The 13558-nt window shown below is 37.5% G+C and overlaps 1 protein-coding gene across 1 annotated transcript in view; it reads right to left on the minus strand.

Annotated features, from left to right (window-relative positions):
- Positions 1 to 13258, minus strand: part of DDX1 (DEAD-box helicase 1) — a 28294-nt gene extending 15036 nt beyond the window's left edge. The window contains exons 1-9 of the mRNA XM_063442145.1: positions 13189 to 13258; positions 10828 to 10879; positions 7150 to 7213; positions 5826 to 5855; positions 5299 to 5395; positions 3334 to 3381; positions 3101 to 3184; positions 1544 to 1627; positions 690 to 766 (exon numbers count right to left, since the gene is read on the minus strand). Of these exons, the coding sequence (XP_063298215.1) occupies positions 690 to 766; positions 1544 to 1627; positions 3101 to 3184; positions 3334 to 3381; positions 5299 to 5395; positions 5826 to 5855; positions 7150 to 7213; positions 10828 to 10879; positions 13189 to 13204 (552 nt within the window). The 5' untranslated portion in view covers positions 13205 to 13258. The remainder of the gene's footprint in view (positions 1 to 689; positions 767 to 1543; positions 1628 to 3100; positions 3185 to 3333; positions 3382 to 5298; positions 5396 to 5825; positions 5856 to 7149; positions 7214 to 10827; positions 10880 to 13188) is intronic.
- Positions 13259 to 13558: the final 300 nt, after the last annotated feature.

A 13558-nucleotide genomic window follows, 5' to 3' on the forward strand; every position in this document is an offset into this window, starting at 1 on the left:
TAGTGTAGCTACTCAAGTGGGAAACAAGTCTCTCGAAGAATTATCATGGTGTCAGACATCTTTATACAATATTCATTAACACAAATGTCCATTACTGGAGAAGTTCCATCACATGTTAGAGTGTCACTGTAAGCACCATCACAAGCTTGTTTAAAAGTACCCTAATCCAACTCTGTGAAGGGCAAAAGATACAAGAAAGAAAGATCCCTGCAATGTTGGCTGAGTTCATTATTGTCCAAGTTTTGCATACGCTGTGGAGACATAACTTGTATGTAGCTCTCGGTCTTCCCTTTAAAGAGAACCAAGAAGAGGACTTTACATGTGTGGTCTGTGGCTCAGATGCGAGCAGCACATAGCCTGTCCGTTATACATTGAACCAGACTATGTGTGAATAGCTATAAGCACCAGCATGGCTCATTGCAGTTTATAGAGACGTTTTTACATTCTAAAAGAAATAAGTGGAATGGTTTTCAGGATAAACTACTTCCTGTTCTGAAGTTTATGGGACAAGAGTTTCTTCCTTGTGTGTGAGGGGGGGGTCTGCACATTATTTTTTAAAGCATTATCTTTATAATACATTAACAAACTGGGAGCTCATGGATTAAATAATAGGGGGACATGATTGTAGAGGAGATTCAGATACATGTCTTCCTATGGTAGCAATTTACAAGTATGCCCTAAACACTTACCTCTCCATAATTGTCAAACTGCTTGTTATGAGACTTTTTCCCAGTCCCACCAAAACCGAAGCCAAACTTGTCCGTTCCTACAAGAAATGATAACCAAGTTATATTTCAAAATAAACCCAAATTTGTAAAAGAACAAAACATTTTTTTTTTATATTTTACTCTGAGGACTGTTTACAATTATTGCTTGGTGGTTTTACTTGAATAGACACAATATGCACTATAACTATGGTATTTCATTTTAGTGGTTATGCTGGCTGGAGTCCTCTGTCGGTGTCCAACTATTAAGTGTCAAATTAAACTTCAGCAGTTTGACAGTGAATTAGTCCCTAGGCACCCATAGCTCTGCCACTACTTGATGGTACGGTCAATGTGGAGGCTGTTCTGCACTTTATATTCTGTGTGGTGTCATTTCTATGTTGAATGATTGATGGCACTGCTGCCTGTTTTTCCCATACCTTGCAGTTAAAAACAGAGGGTGCCATAGAAATATAAAGCCTATGTCAATTAGGCTTAAGGTACCACCATCAGGGAAAAAAAATTATAAATAAATATCGACACTTGCAAGGAAGGAAGGAGGAAGAAACACAGAATGGGGCTTAATTACTAAACTAGGATCAGAAAAAAAAACCCTGTTAATATAATAATACATTTTTAGGTAAATATTATACTATCAATTCATTTATATGTATGGTTAAAGAAAAGTAGACAGATAACTATTGAATTGAAACAAAGTATGAAGAAAGAAAAAAGACAATACAAGAAAGTTTTGTTTCAGATACATAATTGTATAATGACTATGGCACCAAGGTAACCTAAACAAATAATATATCCTACTATACAAACAAGAAACTTACCAAGGTCTAAAGAAGCTTGTGACACAGACCATCCAACCCGGCATAAGCCCTGATCGTGACAATGTACTTCATAGTAGTACTTTCCTGTTAAAGCAGTAGAGATGGCATGTTCGTATTAGAGAGAGACTTGTTCAAAAAATATAATATTGCAATAACTTTATAACAGTAAGGAGCATCCCAAACCACAAACAGAGCGAACAACTAATAGCTTAGTACTTTGCCCTCTGGATTATGCACACACAGAATGTTTCCTGCTAGGTTTTAACTCACTTGTGCCATTATACCATGCTGCTTAGAAGTCAAGCCCTGATATAAATATTATTGTTTAAGCTTTTCAAATTTTATATATATATATATATATATATATATATATATATATATATATATATATACACATATACATATACACACACACACATACATACATACACACACACACATATATTCAAAAGTAAATATATCAAAAAGATATCAACATTTTAATATTTTTTATAATAATAAATTACTTTAAAAGTCTATCCAAAACTATTAAATCATGGTCATGGTAAAATGTCCATTTCTGTAGGAAACATTTATACATAACCACGATTTAGATCTGGTAGAAAATACCATGGATTTTGCAATCTCCGTGCAGCTGAATCATGGACTTTATTTGCAACTTATATTTGCAAGTAATTTACTTGCGATTTACATGCAATGTCCATAAAAAATAAGTGCCCTTTTCACAATAAATTGTGAGAAATAAGTGGAATTTTGCTTTGAGCAAACAGAGGTTTTTGCTCGCGTTTCCGTGACTTTTTAAAAAAGGTGTGCACACAGAACAGATTCAACGGTGTGGATATTAAAGTGAGCATAGAAACATAGAATGTGACGGCAGATAAGAACCATTCGGCCCATCTAGTCTTCCCAATTTTCTAAATACTTTCATTAGTCCCTGGCTTTATCTTATTAGTACGGATAGCCGTATTCCCATCCCACGCATGCTTAATCTCCCTTACTGTGTTAACCTCTACCACTTCAACTGGAAGGCTATTCCATGCATCCACTACCCTCTCAGTAAAGTAATACTTCCTGATATTATTTTTAAACCTTTGCCCCACTCAGCTCATTTCCAGTTTCATCCAGGATGTAAGTGATGGTTTCAACCTATCAGTAGAAACTCGATAACAGTAGGAGATTACATTTGGATCTTTACACTACTGTACATGTTTTTTAGTTTTTTATGCTCCTAAGAAATGTCTAGGCAGCTTCAGTGCGGTTTTTGTTCTCAAAGAATGTGTGCCTTGGCATGAAAAATAAGAGAAAACTACTCGGGAAAACTCATGGCACAGAAACCCACTCTAGACATAAATACCATGTTTTCGTAGCATTCTTTTTTCACAATCTGTGCTTTTTTTTGCTACCTGATCTAATTTGACCTAAACATTTGCACAAATACCACTTCAGTGCTGCATACTTTGAAAAACTATAAAAAGGAAACATTTTTCTGCCTTGCAACGTTTTCATATTCCAAGGTTGGTTCTTGTTTTCAATAATTTTGAGCAAATATGAATTTACCTTTATTAACACCTCGTGTGGATCTGCAGCCGTGCCATTCTTTTATTTCTCTGCTTTGGCAAAGGAAGCCATCAGCCCCAATAGCTAAACAGAAGTAAATTGTGTTAGATACTCTGGTCAATAATTCATAGAAATAAACAATTTTAATATTATAAAGTTTTGAAAAATGTAACAAACATGTAAACATTGAAAGAAAAAATTAAATTGATACAAGCTACATGAAGGGCACTTACCAAAGGCTGAACCTCTATCATATGGGTTCATCTGCCATTTATTCAGGACTAGAGAAAAAAAAAAAAAAGTAATTATTATTATTATTATTATTATTATGTTATGTATATAGTGCCAGCAAATTCCGCAGCGCTTTACAATGGGTGGACGAACAGACATGTAGTTGTAACCAGACAAGTTGGACACACAGGAACAGAGGGGTTGAGGGCCCTGCTCAATGAGCTTACATGCTAGAGGGAGTCGGGTAAAATGACACAAAAGGTAAGGATAGTATTAGACTAGTGACAGTTGCAGAAGAGGAATCAGTCAGGAGCCACTAACAGTTCAATTGATACGCTTTTATGAAGAAGTGGGTTTTTAACGATTTTTTGAGCATCTAATGGAAGAGGGAAGTGAGTTCCACAGGAACGGTGCAGCCCTCGAGAAGTCTTGAAGGCGAGCATCAGAGGTGGGAGTACGGACAGAATATAGACGTAAGTCTTCAGCAGATCGTAAGGGCCTAGACGGGACATACTTGTGTATAAGGGAGGATAGATAGGTGGGAGCAGCATTATGTAGAGATTTGAAAGCAAGAACCAGAATTTTAAACTGAGCTCTATATCTTATAGGAAGCCAATGAAGGGACTGACAGAAGGGTGAGGCATGGGAGGTGCAGGCGGACAGGAAGATGAGCCTCGCTGCCGCATTCATTATGGACTGTAACGGCGCAAGTTGGGAGCACGTAAGACCACTGAGAAGCGGATTACAGCAGTCAAGCCTAGAAAGGACAGTGGAATGGACCAGCACCTTAGTCGCATCAGGCGTTAAGTAGGGGTGGATGCGCGCAATGTTTTTGAGATGGGAACGGCAGGATTTGGCGATAGACTGAGCATGAGGCTTGAAGGAGAGGTCGGAGTCAAAGAGAACACCTAGGCAGCGAGCCTGCGTGGTGGAGCTGATGGTAGCACCGTTGACTTGGAGGGAGACAGACACAGGAGTAACAACACTTGAAGGAGGGAAGACCAGAATTTCAGTTTTGGTCAAGTTTAGTTTAAGGAAGTGGGCAGCCATCCAGTTAGAAGTAGCAGAGAGGCAGTCAGAGACACTAGTCAAGAGGGACGGGGAGAGATCAGGAGAGGACAGGTAGATTTGCGTGTCATCTGCATAGAAATAATATTGGAAGCCAAAGGAGCTAATGAGTAATGTCAAAAGGTGAAAAACTAAGAATGTAGCAACAACAAATCCTAGAAGTGTTTGGTTAGAAAAGAAAGGAGCAATTATCGAACAGATTTATAGGAAAATGTGCAATTAGGCATTATGCAAAAACTGTCAAAGTGTTTTCAAAACATGACATTAACCCTATATTAAAAAGGAGTATTTCATAGTGTTAGAATATATATTAACTACTCATCGTCACTGGCAACGGTGACAGTGCAACTTTAAATTAGAGCCTAAAATATGAAATATAAAGCATAACTACAATGTAAATATTCAAAGATCTAACTAGTTTTAAATCCACGAGACGTCTCAGGACTCAGTCAGTGTATCATAGCTTACCAGATCCAACATATCTATTATGGCATTTTAATAGAATCAAAAAGTGGTAATTAAGTCATAAATGTTAGGTATTACTGCTAAATGGCCAAAAGATCACTGTATAAGCAATTTATTTTGTGTTAGATTTTTCCATTATGGTAATAAAAAGGCAAAGTGGATGTACTGTACCAGTCTTAGAAAAGCTATACCAATAACCTAAATTTTAGAAACCATATCCATTAATGGAAGGGAAATCGATTAATTGTAGTTACGACTTCATTCACGGGTTAACAAGACTGATATGAAATCAACCTTAATTGTACTTTCCCTTTCAATAGGATGTTATTTGTATTTCTTTCACTAAGCAGAAAATAATCCATGTACCGATTCAGTGTATACTATAAACCGATATAAACACACAGTAACTGTACTCCCCGTGAAAGTGGCGTTACCTGTGCTGCCAGTTTTAATAGAAGCTTTTCCTTTTTTCCCTTCCTGGTGATCTTTGAGTGTTTCATACACAATCTGGATAACAGGGATGCTAAAAGCCTAAACAAGAGTAAAAAAGACAAATGTGAAGAGATCTACGAATACACGGCTAATAAAAGTGAATACTACTGTGAGATGATCAATTGTGATAATCTGTGTCCAATCAAATCCTTCATAGAGAATTACGTGATGTACACACAAGGGCCAGTGTCAGCACACTTTGCAAGCTGACCTCAGACATGAAATAGATTTAATTACGTAATCTATCTTAGTCTAGCGTTTGCCTGGCAGCTGCTAGCAGAAGTGGGTGGAATGTAAACAGAGAAAGTCCTCAAAAAAGGCCCTGTTTTCATTGCAAGACTATCCATTTAACATCAACATATCTTATAAACATTTGTTTATTTCTAGAACAATGATATATTTAACACTAGAAAAGGATCAAGAGGAGACGTTTGAATAGGCAATGCAAGTCACTTGTACATTTACTCACCCCTGTCTTTCCACTTCCGGTCTCTGCAGCCTACAAGAAATGGGTAAGAAAAATGTTTAAATTTGCCATTTATTCTATTACAGGCCCATCCTCAGCAATCTCACTAAACAAATATAAGCCACTACTCCTAACAGCACAAAGATACAATAACTCATACCACCATCGGTGCACCCAATTCCCACCATGAACTGCACCATCCTGGTGCCAACATCCTTCAACATCACTTAACAGCAACCCAACACACAAGGTGCCAAATCTAAGTGCCACTTGCATCATGTACCACTGCACTATTCATCCACGTATAGACTGCATCAACACTCCACCATAAATGTATTAATATAATTGTTTATTAAAGTATATACAAAAGGTTATTCAGACGACATATTTGTGCATAAAAAGCAAAGTGAACAGTAATTTCTCAGCAGCAATATGTATACCTTGGTTTTATAGAAAAATAAAAGAGTAGCATGAAAGTTGAAGGACCTCTATAAATGGTATATAGCAATAAAAATCAGCTGGCTCACATGGAAAGCTATAAAAGTGGGGGAAAGACCATGCTTAGCCATTCAATAATGAAAGTAGAAGGAAAAGCAAAAGAAAACTAAAGAAAGAGAACAAACAATGCAATCAGACTGCAAAAACATAGCCTAATACTGATGGCAACTGTGTTGACAAGGTCAAGACCCTGGAACAGACCATGGTACTTAACCAATACTCCAATTGGGGGCCTGATTTGCGCAGGTAGAAAACATCAAGAGGGACCGAATGCCATACATTCATGGGTTGTGGATAAAGTAGCAAACAAGCGTGATCGCCACCCTCCCTTTGGACACTACTCCGTGTAGTCTAGATATTCCAGAATTAGAGGTCTGTTGGGTGGTATGCTAGCCTTGACCTCCTGTCTCGCCTATAGTTACATCAGGAGAATTGGACCAACTAGTTGCTGCCAGCATCCAGAGGGCAGGTAATCAACTGCTTCATCTGCCTCTCAAACAACACTAAGCTGCAAAAAGCAAGTCCCAAATGACAAGGTTAATGCTCTCTAGTTTCAGAGTGAGCACAAAGTCTTACAAATGTAGTTGTGTATTAGTAGCAAAATTTGTTTTAAAGGCTTTGTTTTAGAGAAAGCTCAGAAGCACAAATTTGCTGCTCAGATCTGCTATCTTGTACAGCTTTTTGCAAACTCTTATCTTCTTTACAATTGAACTACTTGAGCAAGTTGCTCACTATAGATGATGTTGACACTTTAGTTAAATCTCAGTAAACTCATTTTTAAATTCTTGATCAACTACTGTCAAGTTTTGTAACATAAAATGGAACTTACCATGAGCACATCCCCACCACCTAAGATTAGTGGGATAGATTCTGCTTGAATATCCGTAGGAAGACTGTCGAGGAGAACAGAAAAAGTAACTAATTTAAGAAAATTAGTTTGTACAATGTTTATATTTTTTCAATAAAATTACTTATACCTTGATGGAAAAAAAAAAAAAAAAACCTGAACTTGCAACCACTGAAATTTAATTCAAAGTAATACATGTTCAGAATTTGTTGCACAAGCAGCATAAACTAAAGGTAATTAAGTTAAAGCAACACTAGTGCCAGAAACACAAGCATGTATTATAGTTTGTATTCCGGAACCCTGTGGCTCCCTGTGAAAATATATTTTACACCCCGCATTGGGAGGCAATTGCACAAGGCAGGCTAAACGCTAAAACGCCAATAAGCATTTCATTTTAGAGATACATTGAATCAGTGAATCTCTCTAGGGAATGTTCGGCATCTCCATGGAGAGCATGGAGACGCTGACCGTCAGTGCTGCAAGAAGCACCGTCTAGTGGCTGTCTGAAAAACCTGTGTTTACACTGAAAAGACTGCAGGGATATGCTATGGACACCACAACCACTACATTAAGTTGAAGTGGTTCTGGTGACTATAGTGTTCATTTAAAGCCCAAAAATCTGGACTAAAATAGATTCAGTGCAAGAAGCACCGTCTAGTGGCTGTCTGAAAAACCTGTGTTTACACTGAAAAGACTGCAGGGATATGCTATGGACAACACAACCACTACATTAAGTTGAAGTGGTTCTGGTGACTATAGTGTTCATTTAAAGCCAAAAAACCTAATGAAAATAAATCCAGTCTGGCTATTTTGAAGGGACACTCCAGGCACTTCTGCCCTCTGGAGTGGTCTGGGTGACATCACCCTTAACCCTGCAAGTGTAATTATTGCAGTTTTTATCAATCTATCAGACAGCCACTAGAGGGACTTCCGGGTTCTTAAAACACAAAAAGTGTTTTAAATGACGCTGGACATCCTCACGCTATGCATGAGGACCTCCAGCTTCGCCTGAACCCCCATAGGAAAGCATTGAATAATGCTTTCCTATGGGGAGGTCTAATGCGTGCGCGCGGCCACCAGCGCTGGATTCAGGTAAGTCACTGAAAGGGTTTTAACCCCTTCAGCAACATGAGATGGGAGGGAGGGGGGCACTGCAGGATTCTGCAGTGCCAGGAAAACGGGTTTGATTTCCTGGCACTGGAGAGTCCCTTTAACTCGTTAACGCCGTTACGGCGTTCTATGCCGTCGCGGCTTTAAAGCCATTGCGGCGGCATAGAACGCCGTAACGGCTTAAGCCCCCAGAAGATCGCAGCTACTTACCTCCGCCGCGATCCTCTTCTGGGGGGCTGCCTGACAGCCCAGGCAGCCCACCCATGGCAAATGAGGCCCCCGGGGGCCATGTGATCACTCTCAAAGAGCGATCACATGGCCCCCTATAGCTGGCTATGGATCTGCCAGCAGGGGGACTGTCTAAAATATTAGACAGTCCCCCTGCTGGTAGGAAGAGTAAAAAAAATGTATTAAACATGTGTAAAATTAAATTAAAAGTATTTATATATATATATAATATGTATATATATATACATATTATATATATGTAACGTCAGACAAAGTGTATTTTAATATTAATATTAGTATATATATTAATATTAAAATACACTTAGAATGACGTTACATATATATGTATATATATTATATATATATATATATAATAGATATATACACATATATTATATATAAATACGTCTAATTACAATAAATAAAATAAATAAATAAAATATTGAAACAAAATGTAAAATAAATTATATATGCATATGTAATTTCATTCTAACTGTAATTTGCTATTAATATATATATATTGGTAACATAATACACTTAGAATGACATTCTATATATATATATATATATATATATATATATCTATATATAAAATGCAAATAACCGCAAATATATATATATATATATATATATATATATATATATATATATATATATATATATATATATAGAGATAAATACATATAATTACATAAAAGATTACATTAGTATGCACGTAGAATTTAAATACCTATAAATGCATATATATTAAAATTCTACGTATTTTTTAAGTCATTTTTTAACATAATTATGTCATTTGATTAATTAAAATTTGATTGACATGCCTGACAACACAGGGAGAAAGTGCAGCAAATTTCATTCGCAAGCACTATATTTGACCCTGTAACTCTCCAAGACACCATAAAACCTGTACATAGGGGGTACTGTTTTACTCGGGAGACTTCGCTGAACTCAAATATTAGTGTTTAAAACTGGTAAATTTTATTAAAACAATGATATTTTAAGTTAAAGTGAAGTTTTTTGCATTTTTTTCAAACAAACGGCACTTTTATGGACTATATTATTGTTGTAATATGTTTTACTGTTTTACACACTAATGTTTTACTGTTTTAAACACTAATATTTGTGTTTAGTGAAGTCTCCCGAGAATAACAGTACCCCTCATGTACAGGTTTTATGGTGTTTTGGAAAGTTAGAGAGTCACATATAAGGCTTGCATTTAATTTTTTTGACATTGAAATTTGCCAGATTAGTTATGTTGCCTTTGAGATCGTATGGTAGCCCAGGAATAAGAATTACCCCCATGATGGCATACCATTTGCAAAAGTAGACAACCCAAGGTATTGCAAATGGGGTATGTCCAGTCATTTTTAGTAGCCACTTAGTCACAAACACTGGCCAAATATTAGTTTTTTGCTTTTTTCACACAAAAACAAATATGAACGCTAACTTTGGCCAGTGTTTGTGACTAAGTGGCTACTAAAAAAAAGACTAAACATACCCCACGTTCAATACCTTGGGTTGTCTACTTTTTCAAATGGTATGCCATTATGGGGGTAATTCTCATTCCTGGGCTACCACACTGTCTCAAAGGTAACATTACTAATCTGGCAAATTTCAATTTGAAAATGGAACGTTCTATATTTGACCCTGTAACTTTCCAAAACACCATAAAACCTGTTAATAGGGGGTACTGTTGTACTCGTGAGACATCGCTGATTACAAATATGTGCTTTTTGTTGCAGTAAAACCTAACAGTATTATGACATGTACAGCTAAAATGTGAGGCGGAACTACAAATTAAAAAAAAAAAAAAAATTCTCACAGTTTTTTTAATTTTATTCATAATAAATTATGTTTCATATATAAATATTTGATATAAAATGAAAGCCCTGTTTCCCCTGAACAAAATGATATATAAGTGTGGGTGCATTTAATATGAAAGAGGGGAACTACGGGTGAACAGACATATAGCGCAAATTCCAGTTTTTGTTTACATTTTGTTTTGATCAGAACGTGAACTATTGACTCCGTCCTGAAGGGGTTAATCAGCAATTTGCATTTTCTCATTCCCCACAATACCTTGTCAACAGAGTATCGTTTACAGTGTCTAACTCTGTAGGAATAAACCAAAACATAATTTACTACATTGGGGTTATCAAATATGCCACTGGGTGTGCAATTTCCTAACTATGTTACCAATTAAACACATATATCCTTACAATATTTTAGTGGGTTGGACACTGAATTGTCTGCCATAGAATTTGCTTCTAATCATACTGCATGTGGCAGAATGTTTGTCATGACACACTGTATACTTACAGCCAATCCATTTCCTCCACAGCCTGAGCAATCTCAGGCATCACACCCATTTCTGTAAAAACAAATAAAACGGGTCAGTTAATCTGAAGTCAACACATGGGAAACTAGTTAAATTACAAAACTAATTCCTCAAGGTAACCAACTGCCTCCTCTAGCATCAATTCTTTACATTGCATTTCCCCTCCTTCTAAGCAGTCTCCTAATGGTCTGCAAAAGATATGCATAGAGTGTATTATATTTTTCTAAAGCTTAAAAGTCCATTCATTTGTAACTCTGGTCTATTACATAGCTACAGAATAATAATGCCATCTTACATTAAACAATAATTAAACAATAAAAACAATTCTGTTACTTTCCCAAAACGTCAGATGTTATTAGTCAAAAACAACTGGGTAAATAATGTATTTTAATGTCCTTTTAGTGGCAAACAGATGTGCTCTGTTAGTCTGTATCGTCTAGCAAATTGAAAAAGACTGACCACGAACTCGTAACTTGCAGATTCAATATTTTGTTTCATATTATCTCTGGATTGAATACTGTGAATTTTAACACTTGCTTCCTATAATTTGTTACTAAGATTTTATTTTGCACATCTAATATATAAATGTGTCTTTTTTTTTTTTAATGGAATATGAATGCTAAAAATATAATATTTACCAGTAGTTTTCAACCAGCACTCCACTGGTGTGCCACAAACCAACTCAACATGTGCCATAAAACATTAATTTTTCAGGATTACAATTATACCATAGTCACCAAAACAACTTTAGCTTATTGAAACAGTTTTGGTGTATAGATCATGCCCCTGCAGTCTCACTGCTCAAGTCTCTCCCATTTAGGAGTTAAAGAGACACTCCAGGCACCCAGACCACTTCTGTCCATTGAGGTGGTCTGGGTGCCAACTCCCACTACCCTTAACCCTGCAAGTGTAATTATTGCAGTTTTCATAAACAGCCACTAGAGGAGACTTCCGAGTTCATAGAACACGAAAAGTGGTTTAAAACAACGCTGGACGTCCTCACGCTATGTGAGGACCTCCAGCGTTGCTGAAATCCCCACAGGAAAGCATTATTCAATGCTTTCCAATAGGGAGGTCTAATGCGCGTGCGTGGCCATTGCCCCACATGCGCATTAGGTCTCTCCTGCCGACAGACGCGCTCACGCATTAGGTCTCCCCCGCCGACTGACTTTGGCGGAGGAGGAGCGTAGGTGGAGCCTGGCCCAGCGCCAAGGGACATCGGCGCTGGATTCCAGTAAGTCACTTTCGTTTTAACCCCTTCAGCAACTTGGGATGGGGGGTAGAGGGGCACTAGAGGGTCCTGCAGTGCCAGGAAAACAAATGTTTTCCTGGCACTGGAGAATCCCTTTAAATTGCTTAATTATGCAGCCCTAGTCACACCTCCCTGCATGTGACTTGCACAGCCGTTCTAAACACTTTGTGTAAAGAGTACCTTTTATTGCAAATTCTGTTTAGTTTAAAATTTCTTATCTACTGCTCTGTTAATATCCTGCAACCACTGCATTTAAATTTAAACCATTTTCTTTTGCATGCAGACGGTGTCAGTCACAGCCAGGGGAGGTGCGGCTAGAACTGCATAAAACAGAAACAAAAGTGATTTAACTCCTAAATGACAGTGAATTGAGCAGCAAGACTTCAGAGGGATGACCTGTACACCAGAACTGCTTCATTAAGCTAAAGCAGTTTTGGTGACTATAGTGTCTCTTTACGTTCAGTCTGTATGCATTTTAAATAAATGTCAGCATTAAAACTGTGACACCCACCAGGTAATTAAGACCTGCCAGTGCCAGTTTAGCTGTTGCCTGTCCCTAGTAATGAAACTCAACAAGTAGGTGTGCATTGTAAACGCTTACCACCTTGCCCCAAAAATGTTTTGGAACCACTTATATATCATTATATATACACCTTCTTCTTTACGTTTTAAAGATTATACTAGAGGTTAGCTAAGGGGTCTTAAATATATAAATGAGGAACTGGACATTCCTTACATCTATTAACATGTATTTAATGCCTTGAAAATGCAAATTAATTGAATTGCATTACACACAGACATGCTGCCCTAACCCACACATGGAAGAAACAGGGCAGGTGGTCCATTGCCAAATTCCAGATCCAGGTGTCTGCTTTGGATTTCCAATATTATTATACTCAGCCAAATGGCTGGCTGGGCATGATGAGAAGCAGAACTCATACCAGCTGGAGCATGAAAGGTTATTAATTACGAATATATATCTGCTAGAGGAAGTAACCCCTGTATCTGGCATTATTACAGTACACTGTGTTGTTATTATTATTATTAATGCTCTACAGTCCCACGCTTGGAAGGCCTCTGACATACATACCTGAAAAAGCTGCCATGTCTACGCAGCTGCCAGCACAATCACTACCGGAAGTGACGTGCCCAGAGATTCCCCGGAAATCGTTCCATAGACCAGTGTGCTATCAATTCAGGAGCCATGTTTCTGGAGCCCTATGAACCGCTGCTTCAGATACCGAGAGACCATTTTTTATGTATCGGCTGCTTTCTCTAGCATTTAAAACTCTACCTATCAATCCCCCCCAAGGCAAAGAAGAGCTGGCGGCCATGTTTAATTGGGGCAAGGTGCCCTCAGTTTAACCAGAATATGGATTTTTTCCATGCTCTATATATATATATATATATAGAGCATGGAAAAAATCCATATTCTGGTTAAACTGAGGGCACCTTGCCCC

This window comes from Pelobates fuscus, chromosome 2 (assembly GCF_036172605.1).
Source record: "Pelobates fuscus isolate aPelFus1 chromosome 2, aPelFus1.pri, whole genome shotgun sequence".
NCBI classification, from domain to species: Eukaryota; Metazoa; Chordata; class Amphibia; order Anura; family Pelobatidae; genus Pelobates; species Pelobates fuscus.